The sequence below is a fragment of the Dermacentor silvarum genome, chromosome 2 (assembly GCF_013339745.2).
Source record: "Dermacentor silvarum isolate Dsil-2018 chromosome 2, BIME_Dsil_1.4, whole genome shotgun sequence".
Taxonomy (NCBI): Eukaryota; Metazoa; Arthropoda; class Arachnida; order Ixodida; family Ixodidae; genus Dermacentor; species Dermacentor silvarum.
In genome coordinates this window covers 104,214,856-104,233,205 of record NC_051155.1, presented here as the reverse complement: position 1 = coordinate 104,233,205, position 18,350 = coordinate 104,214,856, and the positions used below count along the sequence as shown (strand labels likewise).

The following is an 18,350-nucleotide window of genomic DNA, read 5'->3' as shown; positions in this document are numbered from 1 at the left end:
ATACGTGGCGCACATCTGACATCGGGATCGCGTTTATTGCGCGCCTCGTCTGAATCGCACCTCGTCGTCTGCGCCTGTGCATGTGGCTTTTGCAGGTGCCTTAACTAGTTGGCGCCACCATACTGGCGGAGGCTCGGGTCGTCTGCGCCTGCGCGCCTGCCTAGGGCGCATTTATACATTATAGGGCCTTTTTCTGACGCTGATAGCCAGCGCTCGCGTGGCTTAGTGGTAAAATATCCGACTCCCACGCTGCGGACCTGGGTTCGATCCCGGCGGAAACCGGGTACATTTTTTCGCATTTCGGGCGAGGGGCTCCAGATTCATTTTGACTACCTGAGGTTCTTTGACGGGCAACCAACACACGGTACGCAGGCGTTTTTGCATTTCGCTCCATCGAAATTCGTCGGCCGTGGCCAGGATTTCATCCCACGATCTCGGGCTTAGCACCACAATGCCAGAGCCACTACGTCACCGCGGCGGGTAAAGAGAAGAAAGAAACAGATAGAGGGAGAGATATTATTATAAGAAAATGGCGGCTGCAACCTTCTGAAGGGCAATTACCGTGCTGCGAAGCATTATACATATAGTGGTTGCATATTTGTGCGTTTGCGAGCTAAACGTTCTTGCTTGTCTTCTTCCATTAGATTAGGGTAGCGCTGCCTGTCCTTGGCTGTTGTGGCGCATGAAGTAAAAGCAACGCTCACCTTCTTTGGTGGAGGCATGTTTGCAGTCCTCGCGAGAACAGGTGCAGCAGTGCAGAGTGGCGAGTGGCGTGCGGTGTCCAATCATTGCACCAATGAGCGCGCGCCTCCACGTCTGGTGTGCGCCAGTTGCGCAGTAGCTGAGCGTCTAGCGCATGAAGGGGGCGGAGCTTCGGACTTTGTCGGAGGTGATGTGGCCTTTGTGCCCAAAAAACCCAGGACTCCCAAATTATCGTATGGTCACGTGACCCACCCTAAATGAACCCTTACTGCATAGATCATTCAGATTAGTTATTTTTCAAACTCCTATGTTATCTTGTTACCTAACACTCCTCACAAAACCTAGAAATTGACTTTTATTTCAAATTTATTAATTACGTACTGCACATACAGTTACGATTTTTCAGCATTATAAGCATTATTAGTTCTAGATTAAGAATGAAGCACTATTTTGCCGGATATATGTAAGCGTAAAATGTTTTGAGGTGAACAGAAAAATTTTAAATCACCTTGCGTGACCTTGCTGAGAGCTACGTACATAATGCTTCGCATAGAAAAGTCGAGTCAGCTAAGAAAAAAAAAGTTGCAGTTTCACCCGAAGGGCGAAACACAACCAGCGAGAGCAGGGCTTAGCGTTACGCTTGGAGTCTTTCATTTGGGCCTTCTACTCGGGGATTCAGCCACAGATACATTTGCTCCGCAGCCCCGGAATCTTTTATGGGGGCCAACCAAACACCCTGTTAAAATTGAATATTTTCCTCTTTTGTGCGCTTTTCATTTATTGATTATTCATTCTTCCAACTGTCATTCCTCTCATTTGAGCATATAATTTCACCTTTCAACAGCGCTTGCTCTGCAGCAGTCCTGTAAGCTTATTCGCGGTTATAACTTGACATACAGGTACTCCAGCCATTTCTTGGCCAATACCACATCGTGGGTATGAGTCACAAGTTGGATGACAACAGAAACAACGCTTCCTCGAACGGCGTTCAAACTAAACGTGGATGCGACATATTGGCACGACGCAGCACGCAACGTAACTGCTGTTGGGTAGAAAAAACCAGCGCCATAGTAAATACAAAAAGTCTCTTGCATGCAGGGAAATTCTTAAGGGTGTTCTTTGCCACTTGCTGAGGCAAGCGTCCGTGGCCTCGTGGTTAGAACATCGGGTGTCTGTGCCAGAGGCCCTTTGTTCGAATCCAGCCGTCGGACAGTTTTATTTACGTTTATTTATTACACACACACACACACACACACACACACACACACACACACACACACACACACACACACACACACACACACACACACACACACACACACACATCCGGAACATCACGGGGACGGCGAAAGTTTGCCTTGAGTGTCTATATAATTGCTATCGCAAAAGATGTTCATTAATATAAAAGATCTGTGAAACTCGGGAGCAGTTTAAAGTTGTACTGTGGGGGTCTCTCGTTCTCACAAGCTTAAGTTTCTCCTGAGTATGGTTACTGTGCGAAACATAGTGAAAGCAAGATGATTCAGTTTTTCGAGGGGTGGCTAAAAAAGAATGACTTAGACTTTACGGTTGGCTCACGTCATGCAACAAGCGTGCCAAGATCGACTGAACACTCGGCCACTGAAGTTGCTCCGTGCCACTCACTCCAGTTTGTGCGCCTTGTCGATGTCCTTGATCTTGGACTCGAACTTGTGGTCGATCTGCTTCAGTTCGGCCAGCAGAGGGCGACGCATCCGCTCGTCTCCGTTCCAGGATGCTTGAAAGTCTTCCTCCACGTTGCGTGAGAAAGTGAACCTGTGGCGCACGCAGGGTGCATTGTAGGCAACTGCACATTTCTTGGGAAACATCGAAACCCTCGGCACGTACTAGATGCCGCCCCGTTGAGTGTTACAAAGAGCATTTTATTCCTAGCGGCAGTACAGTGTACATTTTTTGCTCAGCAGAGTTTTGCATAGGGCAGCTGGCTGCCACCTTTCATTAAAATCAATTTGCAGGTTTCTGATTACACCTGTTTCTAATACTCACGATTGAGCCTATATATCTTGAAAATCATATCGAGTCCTCATCTACTGAATTTTTGTGCTTGCTTGCTTTGTGCTCGCTTTAGCGAACTTGAGACGTTTCTTAAACCTGGAATTATTTTTTTTTGTTCACTGACAGGTGAAAAAGGTTTTGCTTTTATATTTTGTAGGTGCCTAAATCTCCTTCATTTTCTGTCATTCGAAAATAAAGCAGAAATGTTTGACTGTGAAACTGTGAGCAGGGTAAAAAGAGACCGCGCAAAGAAAATAGAAATCTCGCCGGATTGAAGCGTACGGTGCGATTAAAACAATATACGCGGCGCAAGAGTTGCAGAAAAAAATTATGTCGCACGCGTACGTGCGCCCAGATAACGATGGCACCAACCCGAAAGCGTCATGGGTATGCAAATTAATGGACAGTCGTGCGAGCTGGTGCATCTTGAATGAAAAATAAAATGAAAATAACAGCGCAAAGCGGGCAAGCCCACAAGTAAGTACAGCCTAATGCACGCGATGCCTTTGCTCTTTCTGAAACCACATCCCGTGATTCTTATGCTCACAAATTCCTGACACGACTAAAACAAACATATACAATCGGTTACAACGTTTCTAGATCGTAAAAAAAACACACACATGTTCCTGGCCAACAGCCTTTCCAAATAATCTGATCGACATCACAATTCACCGGTACCTGTTTTTACGAACTGCTGTAGTGTACCAGGGGACACGGACTGACGTTAAGGAGACTCAACTCACTGCGGAGATTCGCTCGTGTGCAACACTTAGCGCACTCTCCCCGTTACACACTTCCCCGAACAAGGCTCGAGCCATCATTCAACCACATTATTATCTCTCTTTGCGAACGTGTCGAAAATTCCGGCGCAAGCTTCTTTGGTTTCTTTTAGCGGCTGTCCGCTAACTGTCGTTGGAACTTCTATGGCTGATACGTTGTACAAGAGCACGTAGACCACGACTCACTTAGACCAGACAATCAAATGTTTTGGAAATATGCAGTGACGAAAGTTTACAACATATAAATAAATAAATAAATAAATAAATAAATAAATAAATAAATAAATAAATAAATAAATAAATAAATAAATAAATAAATAAATAAATAAATAAATAAATAAATAAATAAATAAATAAATAAATAAATAAATAAATAAGACACACTTTCAATAGATCGACGAAGATGCGACCTGTGGAAGCCTGGCTTGTGCGAATTACACCTACCTCTGCATTCGATTTCTTTCGCCGCTCCATAAATATCAAATCGTTTTAACTCCCAACAGTCTTCCTTCTAATTTGTTCCCTCTAAGCAGCAACTTCCTCCAGGTGAAATTCGTCGTTCTGAGCATCACGCCGTATGATGTGGCAGTCGCGTTCTTATTATTATGACTGTGATTATTTCTCTCGCCGATGCTGTGCCTCAGACCAGTGTTCCTTGAACTCGTGCCATTCGCGCACTGTCCGTTGACTAGGTGGACGATACATGCTCAATTGACGCCCTTCCTTCGAACTATTAAAGACTGGACACTCCGGAAACTCCGCGCTTGCAGTCGATTAGCCTTTTCAGAGCATTACGCAGGTCGTATCGGCGCCCTGCTTCCAGGTTATATACTCCGAGAGACACCTCACTTTCGATTCCTCGGCTTGTGTTCTTGTGAAGCTCTGTATAGCGCCTTTTCATTGGGCGTTTCATTTGGCCTTTCAGTTCACTTTTTTACAGATAATCGAATCTGTCGGCCAGCTTTAGAGGCACACGTGCACTTATCGGACAGAGCTTGCGGATGTCGTAATTGCACATTCCGAATCGGGAGGGGATAAAGCGCAAGAGGCTCGCCCATAATGTGAATGTCGAGTGTTCACGGCGTCGGCATCCGTAACGATGGTTTGGTACATGTGAGACGAATGCACATAACGGACATAGTCATTTAGCACCCTATACACATATGGCATTAAATTTACACGAAAAAAGCAAGTTGTTTTCACCCGCGCACGAAAAAAAGTAGCCAAGAAGCCGACTGGCAACTGGTTGACTTGAAACGGCCACTATTGTGGGTATATCTTAACACTAGAGAAAAGAGCGGTTATTACAGGACAACGCCACAATTATAAGGGGTCACGACACTACTGCTCTCATTGCTTGTGTTTGTTGTTTTTTCGCCAGTTGGAAAGTGTTCATTGTCCTCCAAAGGGTTCGTTCTTCGTGAGTCCGGCATCAGCCTCGGCCATAGAGCTTGGCCAAAGCCTTCGTTGCGCCCTGGAAAAAATCTGGGCCCGAATTTACAGAACAGTACTTGCGCAATATTTTTTTCGTAAGAGCTAATGCCAACCAAATGCTGATGTTGAACACATTATTAGCGAAGTCGGTCCGCCGATGGCAAACTGGTACTTATGAACGAAAAGCTTCGTGAAATCGGCCCCCGATTCACCCTGTTAGCTTCTTGCTGTCATTCTCGTTTTCTGTGCGATGTTACTTATCCATGTATTTACTTCCATCAGGGCTTACGCGTTACAGGGAGCAGGGACACAGTGGCGCTTGTGAGCAAGAGCATGACACATAATGTGAGAGCAATTTTATTAATACAGTTGAACCCGGATATATCGAACCTCCATATAACGAATTATTGTGTGCAATTAATAGCAGTAAAATATTCTTGCAAAATTTCTATTAAAATTTTTATTTGATATATCGAATTACCGATATATGGAACATTTTTGTGATCCACTTCAGATTCGGTATATCCGGATTCGAATGTACTAAGAGATCAATCGATCGAAAGCAGTAACCAGAAAGTTACACATAATGTGAGACAGTTGATATAAAAGGAACATTTCAGAACAATGGGAAACGCTGTCGAATATATTAAAGAGCTTTTTTTTTCCTACCCTCCCGAGTTTGGTGCGGCTGCTGGCTGTGTGGTCACTCAGTATCTCGCAGTATTAGTGGATATATATATATATATATATATATTTTATGTGTGCCCCCGAATGAACGTAAAACCTTAACATACAATGTCGGCTCACAGGTGTCCCCAAGGCACACCGACTTGGTAATGGAATCGTGAATCATATCGTCACGTTGCACAGAAAACCAGTAAACAAGGACCCACGTTACAAAACAGGCTGTTTAGGCGACAAAGCGTAGCGCTTTTTTCATCGCCTTCGGATGTTCCACATTACGAGACGGAGTCCGCCAAAGCTCTGGTCGTTGTCTTTTGTCCTCTATATAGAGTTGACGTGACAACGTATTCTTCGATTTGCTTAACTTTTTATTTAGCCATTCGGTATGTGCCACTTTAAATGTGCCCGTTCATGGCCAACCCTCCGGAATGCGTATGTCCCGCTGTGACACAAGAGGTACAGAATCCCAAAGTGTTGTTTGAAGCGTGTCACACTTTTCTGCGCATGTCATCGCTATTCTTCCGTAGACAAGCATCACACATCGCCTTCGTCCTAGTGATCTCGATATGTGGACGCCTCACACTGGGCACCCACCCTGAATTGGAAGTTTGCATTTTGCCATAGCTTGTGAGCGATGTAGCGCACAAACATAAACATTGAATGAGAATAAGGTTGTTGTCGCCGTTGTGGTGGATAAACACAAACATTGCATGACATTGCACCTTGCATGGGATGGAAGTAAACAAAATTGTACGCACCGCCGTTAGCTGTAAAGCTTTAATTACACACTTACCAAAGCTTCGCTTTACATAGATTCCAACATGTTCCTTGGATGTGCATATTTTTTAGCATATAAAGAGATGACGTGACAGAAATTCAAGAATAAATAGGGAACACACTGGCCGCTATGTTAGCTGTTAAATAATAAAATACTAATTTTAGCAGTGCAGAATAAGGGGCGCAATATAAGAGCGAGACGCATTAGATCGCTGCACAAACTCAATAACTACTGTAAACAATGTAGTAATTCGAAATCTTAAAGAGAAAATGAAATATTTATGCACTGGTTATCAGGTTTCGCATTATCGTACGCAGTGTCGTGGCGATAAGAGATCTTGGCTAACGACTTCACGAAGGAATGTGGGTGTTTGGCCCTTGGTGTGGCAAAGTGGTGAATTGTAGCGCAGATATGTACACAACTGCAGCAGAGTATGTCGTCTCGTCTCTGCTGTCATTGTGTAAATATTTGCTACAATTCACCACTATTTCAAAAAAAGGAAATCGGGCGTTGGCCCCACCTTGCGTTGCTGAGGGGCGACGACTCGAACGCCCGAGCCACCTCCTCGTCGGCCTCCCTGAACTGCTGCTGCAGCGTGGCGGTGAGCTGTCGCGTCTCCCGCTGGGCTTCCCGCAGGTCGGCCACCATCTGGGCCTCGCTGTTCGTCGAGGGCTGCGCGCCGCCGTCCTCTTCCTCGCCTTCCTGGTCGTCCATGAAGCCGAGCCGGCAGGCCAGGATACGCCTGGTGGTGGGCGAAACGGCCACCTGCCGTGCGTGAACGGACACCACGCTCAGTGCCGCCATTCACAACACGGCGCACTCAATAACCCAGCCCTCCCCAGCATACCGTCGCCAGTGTTCTTTGACAAGTTTTGCTGCGAACCGGTGCCGCGAGCTGCGCGATTGGCCGGTCATGTTCAGTTCTTAGCGTTTGATTCTGACGTGGATCGATGTAATGCAAATTAGCAGAAACCACATAGCAGGCTTGTGCGACCACGCACAATCAAAGTAATATTTCTAGCGAAGTCGTTTCTTTCGAGTAGTTGTATTAATAACTTTAATTCCCTTAAATGAACAGCATACATTAAGCTGTGCCCACACATGGCCCGCATCATGGCGCTCATTCCCTCCAGCGGTGCTACTACATTCAGTTTTCTCAGGACACCGGGCAAGCTTGCGTATAATGCTTGTACAACGCTTTTGAGCGCTGAAATAAGTACTTTATTGCGAGCGCCATCAATAAATCTTACACTAGAAATATTTTGCACGCACTTCACGCATAATGTACTCCCTCCAAACCGCCCCCCCCCCTCCGCTTTTTTTCCAGTTTTTATGCTAACTATGAATATTAAATTGAAAACGAGACATCCACCTAATTGTAGCTATTGCTGCAAAGGAAACTCCTACGGGCTTCTCGAAAGAAAAACCTCGCAGTTGAAGAAAAATTCGTCCTGGTCCGGGACGCCCTTTGAGCCAAATTTTTCTTCAACTGCGAGGCTTTTCTTTTGAGGAACCCGTAAAGGTTTCTATTGTAGCAATTGCTACATTTGAGTGGATGTCTCATTTTTCATTTAATTACTTCTTTCCCCTAGCAGGTTTCCGCTGAACTATTACTTTAAATATGAGTATGTTGCAAAATTTCATTCTCTCAGGAAAGCTGCTAAACGGTCTACGCCGTTCGGGAAACACGCGTGCAACCTTCCGAGTGCTTGTAAAGTAATTTCCTGCAAAGGCCGCAATTAACCCGCACGCGTACGTCAAACTTTGCGTGCACATCGCACATAACATGAACCCCTGCGCTGCCCCACATTTCAACCAAGTGTTAACTTACTGCCACATTCAGTTTTCCCAGGATCAGGGGGCAATCATTCTACACGGTCCGTAAAACATGCCGCTAACGGTCCCTAGCGCTTGAATAAGTAACGTTGTAGAAATGCTGCAATTAACCTGTGTCCGCTGTGAGAGTCTGCTGCTTTCGCAGGAAGTGAGTTCCGAGCTAAACCATCGCTGAATGGTGCTGATGTTTCTTTTCTGAGAATTTAATACTTTAGGCACGTGGTTTATACGTATGACGCGGAACCCACACGTTAATTATGATAGTCTTGAGGCTACTGCACTCGTTAGACTCATTTTATTCTTTCTACTAAAGTTCTTGTTGTTGAAATCATATGCGCCACACTTTTGGCACTGCCCACTTGATTTGGGACACCGCTACTGACACAAATCTCCAGAAGCTTACCATTCGTCAGCAAAGCTCTCAGAGTATTTGACAACAAACCTATAATTGCCTCACTGCGGAGCGTTTCACCGAAGTCATAATCATAAAGGTGCTTTCCCGTGTATAATTCACGTCTCTTGCGACGGCAGAAACAAGAGATAATGCACAATGTAACAACTCTTCGTGACACTACGGTATCGACCTGATGTTCACCGGGAAGACCTAATGCGAAGAGCATCGAATGACATTCGCATAGAATATCATTAATTCAATTCTGGACGGGAATATTTTGCAGCATTTGACAAAAAACGTCATGCTAAATCGAATGAGTTAGGGCAGTTCTTTCGAATATATTTCAGAGCCCAGTGCGCACTTCCTGTATAAAAGCACCAATAAACTGAGCATGAGAATGAGAGTATATAGATCTCGGCCGATCTAATCGATCGGCCGTAAAAATTAAAGTCGTCAAGTAAAGCTTATAGTCGATGGACGTGATGGAAACACTCAGACTTTGTACACTTTGGCCAACGTTATGCAAGTCACAAATTTTAAAATAGAGAGGAAGTGACATCGCTTGCTCACCTGAACCACTCGACTCTCGAGTCAGGCGCTGTCCTGGAACTTGGTGCGTCCCAGTTCATAATCAATCCAGTCCTCAAGGCACTGGCCCGCCTCATCATCACTAGAGATGCCCGTCGAAGATATGTACCTGCGATGTCGAGACGAGCCATATTGGTCGTATTTTCCTCCGGAGAGCTTCAACGGCATGCAGGCTTTCTCATGTCCGGTATGTATCACGTATTATGTGCGCTGTACGTGCAATAAATTGTGTTCGTGCATGCAAAATAATAATGCTAGCCGTTTTTCTTTTTGCTAAAGCCTTGAGCATACTGTATAAGATGTACTTGTGGTATTATTCTTGGACTGATGATAACACGAATATTCGAACAAACAGTGTATCTTATAACCTGAATAGACTTGCCTTACAACAAGAACTGAAACAGAGAACAAAATAATGAAGGGGTCGAGGAGTAAAACTTACAATTTTACTGCTAACAGTTCTGGTGAACTGTGAAATGGAGAACAGTAAGAACTGAAACAGAGAACAATATAATGAAGGGGCTGAGGAGTAAAACACAATTTTACTGCTAGCATTTCTGGTGAACTATGAAATGGAAGCCTAATTGCATTCGTTTGTTTTTTACTCCGTCACGGATTTGTTCAGGCGCGGCACAACGTGACGTAAGATAACAATATGCAACCTCATAACGAACCAGAGATCTCCTATTTTTAGAGAAGCATTCGAACCCCTATGGTGCGCCGACTTACTTCTCATTAGTGTGAACGAGAACATTGGCGACATTCATTTGCTCTCTAATCCGTATTGCACTTTTCCTGTCGCTTGATGGCGTGCAGTAAAGGAATGGCTCCTGAAACTTGGCCTTTGTGGTCATGCATGAGCATGATGCGAAAGGACGCGAAGTTGCACTGCACGGCTCTAACACACAGCAAGCGAAGGTGAACACGCACACAGGATCATGACACACAAAGGACAGGCGTTTGTATTTATTCGCTTGCACCTTGTAGTTGAATACAGCGCAACTTCGCGTCCGTAATAAAAACCAACTACTCTACATGCAACCGCTCATTCCAAGACAAGGTCAATCCAATCGGAGAATGAACCAGGATGATGCACCGGGTGCAGCAGCAATTGGAGTTTAGGGGGAATAAAAGAGTGGCTGTCACCGGGGGATTGCGCGAAAGCTGGGCGTGGCATCTGCTGTCGATATCGGCGCTTGAAGACGAGAAGCCCGCGCATCCACCAATATATGTGAATAACCGACTACAGTTTATAGAGGAGTACTAAGAAGGCGTATTTACAATACATTGTCAATCCATTCATTGTCCTTCGGGTGAGCACCGGGTTACTTCGCCAAAGAATACCATCGCATATTGAGCTCTGTCTTTAGCGCTTCGGTCGACAATATGTTGCAGATTGCGGGCAATATCAAGGCTGCAAAACACCACCTGCTCTCCCTGAGGGTGCCTTGGACTCATCGAGGATCTATGTAGGGATTCATAAGGGACTTGCGGAAAACTACACCATGAGCTTACCACTGACCACAAGCATTGGACATTGGACCGGCACCAACAGGTGCACTGTTCACACCTGTCCATATTCGCCTCCTTACCTGGTTTCACACAGACAAATACCCTCCTTCTCTTTCACTTTGACCTATGCTACAGCATACCTCACGTATTCAGCTAGGCCACTAACTTCCTCACCATCAGAATCACAAACAACTCCCACAACTTCTACCATATGGATGGCTACCCCTAGCAGTGACATCAAACAAGTTTACCTGGCAGAATTTATTCAGCAGGCTCTCAAGCATGCTGTTATGAGGGCCGTGCTTCAAGCCACGCAAACAAGTACAACGTGCAGTTAAAATATTCCTGTATAAGCACTACCTCGATGACGCTCGACGGAAGAACTTACACGAGACGTAAGATATGCTAAGTTGATAATATATGTTGCTGTGCACACGTTTGCTCGACACGCGTGGGTTTGACACAAGCTCTACTGCATCTTGTGTGGTGGAGAGCACGATAGGTCCAGTGTGTCGGTGGTTACGGATGTGTACGTAATTTTTCATTCTCATTTCCGCCGATTGGAAAGAGTGGATGAGTTGAAGAAGGAGGAAGAAAGAAAGATGGAAATATAGGGAGGTAAGTCGCAGGAAAGCATGCTATTTTTACAGCGCTATGACGCGTTCATTGACGCATGGGAGGGAGTAATATTTGGCTTGGGTGTTCAAGGCACCATTGTCTCACGCCTAGTACGATTAATTAAAAATGTTATATATATATTATAAAACCTCCCCACTACATCTGAAGCAGGAGGGATCCCAGCTGTAAAATTAGAGAAATTAAATGTCGTACAAATTACATGAAACACTCTTTCTTTGCAAAGACAATATCTGAATGGTGTCCACTTCGCTCATCTGATCAATAACTTGTAATTAATATAGTTATTCTTGCACTGTGCTGTTTTATGGTTTGTATAACAGTTTCTGAAATTACGAATGCCTCGTTTTATTATAATCATATCTTGAACTGTTTGTCTGTTTTGCTTATTTGTTTTTTATTATCTGTACCCACTCTCCTGCTGTAATGCTTCGGCGCTGCAGGATATGTTGTAAATAAATAAATGTTGAAAGGTCTTGCACAGCCCATTTAGCTCTTATGGCTATCACAAAGTGATCACCAGCAAGTGAATGAGGGATGCCTCAGCTTGATTCGACTTTCGGCAAGAGGACTCGTCTTCCTCAGACACACATGTCCTTGTCAAGACGCCGGCAAGACTTCCCTTGTACGAACAATAAAAAAAAAGAAACATCGACGATGATTGCAATGTAAACGAACACCGAACACTTCTAACCACCTACACACTTTATTATTGAAAGGATGGGCTTGAAGGCATGCATTTGTTCCAGTGAGGATATTTAGGTAGTGTTGGTTGTTTCATTGCTTAATTCCGTAGAGAATAGAGCTGTTAATCAGTACATCTGTAGCGGTAGTTTAGGCAGCTCTACATAAACGCCAATCCATCATATGTGTGCTGTCTCCAGCGTGGCGATCGCGCCTCAATGGAAGGCGACTGCGATCCTCATTGGTGGCACCCTCTCCCACAAGTCGTCACAGGGCGAAGGGGCGGCGGAAGAAGAGGAGGCCTGTCCTTGAGCACCCCACTGCAACATCTAAGCCTTCAGACCCGCGCGGGAGCACGCGAACAACCGCATTCCTGCCGTCGGCATCGCCGTGAGGTTTCGTATAAAGTCCAAGGGCGATAAAATCGTATGCTGTGTGAAAGTGAAAGCATGCGAGATTGAGCCGGCGATCGCGGCTCAATCTCGCGCATGCAAGGGATCGAGCAAGCGGGAAGGAAGCGCGCCGTCTGAGATATAATAGCTGGCGTTGGGCGACGAACGTGGCCCGCAACTGGGCTGCGAAAGAGCACGTGACTATGCATCGGGGTCTTTGGGCCGGCGGTGAAAGCCCGACCGCCACGAAAACGGGCTCAAGAGCCAAATAAAGCTATAGACGCTTTACAAATTGCGCGTCATGCCTACCTGAGCTTGTCGACGATGTCGTTTTTGAGCCTCTCCTCGGCATCGTGCAGCTTCTGGAACTCGTTCCGCCACACGGACCGGTGTTGCTGCATCAGCGAGGCTGCCTTGTTGCGTGGTGGCTGCAGTGGAGCTACGCTGTCGCCAGGCTGCTTGCCCTGGAAGGGGGGGGGGGGGGCAGCAACTTGTTTCGCTTTATCTCTCATATTGCTGTGTAAAAGGACGCGAAACAAATTCGAGTAAGACCAGGACAGGAGAAAAGCGTCCTTTCCTCTCCGGCTCTTACTTCGATTTGTTCCGCTTCTTACTACCCCGTAATAAGTATGAACCGACTAGCCCAGCCACAAATAGTAATAAGTTTACATGATAACGGCCAGCATTACTCATGCTAACGTAAGCATAAACCTAGTTGTTCCCTCATGCTAATTGCCTAGCGTATATGTGCAAAACTTCAGCCTGTTGCACGATTCCTCTGTCCGCCATAAAATGTTTATCAATCACAAACGGTTTTATGGCGCACGTTGTCGTTCGCTAGGAAATTATATCAAATCGCGTGATTATCATCATCATCATCAGCCTATATTTTATGTCCACTGCAGGACGAAGGCCTCTCCCTGCGATCTCCAATTACCCCTATCTTGCGCTGGCGTATTCCAACTTGCGCCTGCAAATTTCCTAACCTCATCAACCCACCTGGTTTTCTGCCGACCCCGACTGCGCTTCCCTTCTCTTGGGATCCATTCTGTAACCCTAATGGTCCACCGGTTATCCATCCCACGCACTACATGACCTGCCCAGCTCCACTTCTTCCGCTTAATGTCAACTAGAATATCGGCTATTCCCGTTTGTTCTCTGATCCACACCGCTCTCTTCCTGTCTCTTAGCGTTAGTCCTAAGATTTTTCCTTCCATTGCTCTTCGTGCGGTCCTTCACATGTTCTCGAGATTCTTTGTTAACCTCCAAGTTCCTTCCCCATATGGTAACACCGGTAGAATGCAATGATTGTACACTTTTCTTTTCAACGACAGTGGGAAGCTCCCAGTCAGGATTTGGCAATGCCTGCCGTATGCACTCCAACCCAATTTTATTCTTCTGTAAATTTATTTCTCGTGATCAGGGTCCCCTGTGAGTAATTGGCTTAGATAAACGTACTCCTTTACAGACTCTAGAGGCTGACTGGCGATTCTGAATTCTTCTTCCCTTGCCAGGCTATTGAACATTATCTTTGTCTTCTGCATTTTTAACCCAATTTTTACACTTTCTCGATTAAGGTCCTCAGTCATTTGCTGTAATTCGTCTCCATTGTTGCTGAATAGGACAATGTCATCTGCAAGCCGAAGGTTGCTCAGATATTCGCCGTCGATCCTCACTCCTAATCCTTCCCAGTCTAAGAGCTTGAATACTTCTTCTAAGCATGCAGTGAATAGCATTGGAGAGATTGTGTCTCCTTGCCTGACCCCTTTCTTGATAGGTAACTTGCTACTTTTCTTGTGGAGAACCAAGGTAGCTGTGGAATCCTTGCAGATGTTTGCTAAGATATTCACGTATGCCTCCTGTACTCCTTGATTACGCAATGCCTCTATGACTGCTGGTATCTCTACTGAATCAAATGCCTTTTCATAATCTATGAAAGCCATATAGAGAGGTTGATTGTACTCTGTAGATTTCTCGATTACCTTAATAATGACACGGATATGATCTATCGTAGAATATTCCTTTCTCAAGCCAGCCTGTTCTCTTGGTTGGCTGAAGTCAAGTGTTGCCCTGATTCTATTGGAAATTATCTTGGTGAATATTTTATACAATACTGAAAGCAAGCTAATGGGTCTATCATTCTTCAATTCTTTAAGGTCTCCCTTCTTATGGATTAGTATAATGTTGGCTTTCTCCCGGCTCTCTGGTACGCTTGAAGTTGTGAGGCATTGCGTATAAAGGGCCGCAAGCTTTTCAAGCATGATATCTCCTCCATCTTTGATTAAATCTACTGTTATTCCATTTTCTCCAGCAGCTTTTCTCCTGGTCATGTCTTTCAAGGTCCTTCTAAGTTCATCGCTAGTTATAGAAGGAGCCTCTGTATCCGGTTCATCACTGTTTGGAATGAAAGTAGCTTGTCTGTTTCGGGCACTGTACAGGTCAGTATAGAATTATTCCGCTGCTTTTACTATGTCATCGAAATTGCTGATGCTATTACCATGCTTATTTTTCAGTGCATACATCTTGCCTTGTCCTATGCCAAGCTTTCTTCTTACTGATTTAATGCTGCGTCCATATTTTACGGCTTCCTCAATCTTTCCCACGTTATAATTTCGAATGTCCCTTACTTCTTGTTGACCAGTTTTGACGTGATTATATGGCGTGATTATATCGGCTTGTTATAATTAGCCCGCCGAATTTCCAAGTGCACCTTCAGCCTGTGCGCACGGTACATTAAATATGTGCAAACCTTCTAGGTCGCTATTCGAATGCCTCTGCTCGAAGAAAACGTTTCACATTTTTCAGATAGTGGCTAATGCTCTAGGGCACGGGACCGACGCGGACGTAAACGAGCGAGTAGATGTGTCTTAAAAGTTAACCATTGACGAGTTAAATTCTCTACCAAACGGCATACAACCGAACCTCGCCGTCGGGGCAAAGGTCACTCTTCGTCCCCGCAAATTGGAGTCTGCAGCGTGAAATGAAAGAAACGTGTAACTCCCGAATGGCCCGTGCTTTTGCAAATAAATAGAGAGGCCCGTTACCCTGCTGCTCTGCGAGTCCGGCGTCTGGTCTCTGCGTGGCGGAGTCGCCTCGTCCCGGTGTTCCTCCGTAGCTGCTGCGATGGACTTGCGGCCGGTCTTTCTCGTAGGTCGCTTCTTGCGGCTGGCCTTGCCCGCGCCTGGACTGTGGTCGTGCTTCACCTCGACTTCCATCGTAGCGCTGCGTTCGGAATGACACCGAGAAGTGCGCTTTGAAATTTCGGCACTCGGGTAATGAGTGATGTCTTTGAAAGCACAGTCGGATAAGTGCGGAGTCACGCTAAATCTAATGTTCTCCACGCAGCGGTACCTTAGTGGTCATGGCATTGCCGCTGCTGCAGCAGCATGTCGAGGGTTCGAGGCCAGCCGCGGTGGCCGTATTCCGATGGGGGAAGCATGCAAAAACACACTCCACTCGTGTACGGTGCATTGGGTGCACGTGTAAAGTACCCCGACCCTCGTAACCCACTCTGCAGCTTTGGGTAGTGCCATCCCACAATTGAAAGTAATTTCCGCCAACGTTCTCCTTCAGACTTAAGTTCTATTGGTTGCTTTCCGTGATGTTCTTGTTTTTTTTTCTTTCTTTTTTTTTGCTGTGCTTACTACAAATGTGTATTGGGCAACTGCAGTCAGAAGAGCAGTTGACTTGATTTTCGATGTGATATTCGCAGCGTAACGCGTGGGCGGTGAGGGCTTGCCAAGTTTTTTTTTCCAGAGATAGATTTCCGTGGATCTTACGTGGTTCGATAATTTATTCCCTCATAAAATGACATAAAATAAAAAAAAGAAATATGCTGATTCAACGCATTATGGGAATCGGTGTGAAACAATGACCAAGTAGCCAGCGAATTTAATGTGTTGGGGGAAAGGGGGGTGGGAGCGGTTGAATATGAACGTAATAAATAGAATTAGGAACATGAAAAAATAACGTTTAATAATATGTCTAGTAATACTTAAACAGAGAATAAAAGATACGCGACATTATAGCAACAAAACTGTGTACATAAATAATGCTTTGAATTCTACTTTCTGTTGCTTAGCACTGCATTTATGTATGATTTAGCATACGTCATGATTATGCTGACAATATGATATTTCGCAGTGACATTATAATACATAATATAAGCTTTATGATATAGTTTTCAGCATTGATGAGTCGTTATGAAGACCCCGCCATGCGATTATCCACCAGAGAGGCCGTAACTAGTTATTCAACACCTGTCAGATCGAAAGATGCTGTGCTACTAACATTATCTAGGGCGAAAAACATCTTTTTAAACTTGCGTTGCCTCGTCCAGCTCCATTACGGGTGCTGCTGCGTTACCTAGTAAACACAAGGCCGGCCACTACCTACTCCGGAGGCATGAAGTAAGATGAAGTCGGCAGCAGAAACCTTGCCTTTGAAGACTTGGCCTGAACTGAGCAGGTTCTATTGTTCTTTAGTTTGGGGCTTCCCCTCCGGAACTTAGCCACGCGTGATTACTCCGCCGTTCAGGATCTACTCATTGAGTCTAACCGATTGCGCTGGTGAATTTGGATTTCTCTTCTTGTCCTTTAATTTTCAATTATTAATTTTACTGATGCTTACTGTTGTTCTTTCTCTTATTTTAACATGTAATTTCGTCTTTCCAGATCACCTACTGTATAGCAATCCTGATAATGTATTTCTAAATATAACTTGGAATAATCAATATATTTCTTGGCCAATCCTACATTATAGTTGTTAGCCATATATTTGCTCAACAACAACAACGACGACGACTACAGTAACATCAGCAACAACAACGACGAGAACATCACCATCATCATCAACAACAACAACAACAACAGAAGCCGCCAAGAAGGCGACCAAAGCGTGCATTGCGTGTGGAAGAGACGGAGGTCCGAAAGAAGCGCCGAGATGAACAAGAACGCTTACGTCAAGCTGCGAAGCGCGCTACGGAACGCGATCGTTTGCTGGCTCGTAAACGAGAAGCGGACCAAGAGCGCTCAGTGGCCATATTTGTTTATTTAGATGTAGAAGCTTGAGAAGGTAGGGCTACGTCAGAGTAGGCTATCCCGAAACCCGGCCACATGCAACGAGGTTCGCGACGAGCACAAACGTGATTCGAAGTGGTAACGAGTGGCCACATCTCATTTGCGTGTGCGAACAAGTACTTTGCACTATAGAACTTCGTACTAAAATTGCAATGAAACTTGCTGAGGCCCACAGTCACGCACGAGATATGAGTGCACTTGGTAGAGAGTACGCCAACCAATGCGTGGTTTACATCTGTCACGTAAGAATGTTCGAAGCTGAACGCTTCGTCACGAGCCACTACGTAAATGAGTGACGAAATCTATTACGTATTTTTTGTAGGCCACTACAAAACTTCCAAAAACATACACGTTCGAAGCTCGTAGCAGGGGATAAACAAATCTAGCGCAATTGTTACTTTCACGAATGGTTACGTAGAAAAATTTAAAAAATTATGACGTTCTACGAAAAAACGTTACTAAACCAAAAACATGGCAACCTGTAGCTTCGAAGCCTCTGGCAATAAAGAAAACATGAGCGAATGAGAGTAATCGTGATTTCTTACAGCGGCTTAAAGTACGTACCACTTTGTCTTGGAAAACAATTTCTAGCCTTGTGTTCTAGCACGTGCACCATAGGACTCGGCCAAGGAGTGATGAGATCGAAAGGATGGATATGCGACATTTACATGTTCTCTGAAGCTTTAGCCTAAGTTTCGTGCAGTTCACGCAGTAATTGCCGGTGACGAACGCTCAAACAGCGGCTTGCTGCGCTGCAGCAGCGTCCTGTGCTGCCACTGTAAACAGAGGCAGCGAAGGCCGGCTGAGGCAAGAAATGGA

The 18,350-nt window shown here is 45.2% G+C and overlaps 1 protein-coding gene across 1 annotated transcript in view; it reads right to left on the bottom strand.

The window, feature by feature from the left end:
* The window catches only part of LOC119440270 (uncharacterized), a 28,282-nt gene extending 12,612 nt beyond the window's left edge, over positions 1-15,670 (bottom strand). The window contains exons 1-5 of the mRNA XM_049662842.1: positions 15,498-15,670; positions 12,763-12,917; positions 9,239-9,338; positions 6,932-7,215; positions 2,347-2,496 (exon numbers count right to left, since the gene is read on the bottom strand). Coding sequence (XP_049518799.1) covers positions 2,347-2,496; positions 6,932-7,215; positions 9,239-9,338; positions 12,763-12,917; positions 15,498-15,668 — 860 coding nt within the window. The 5' untranslated portion in view covers positions 15,669-15,670. The remainder of the gene's footprint in view (positions 1-2,346; positions 2,497-6,931; positions 7,216-9,238; positions 9,339-12,762; positions 12,918-15,497) is intronic.
* Between the last annotated feature and the right edge of the window lie 2,680 nt (positions 15,671-18,350).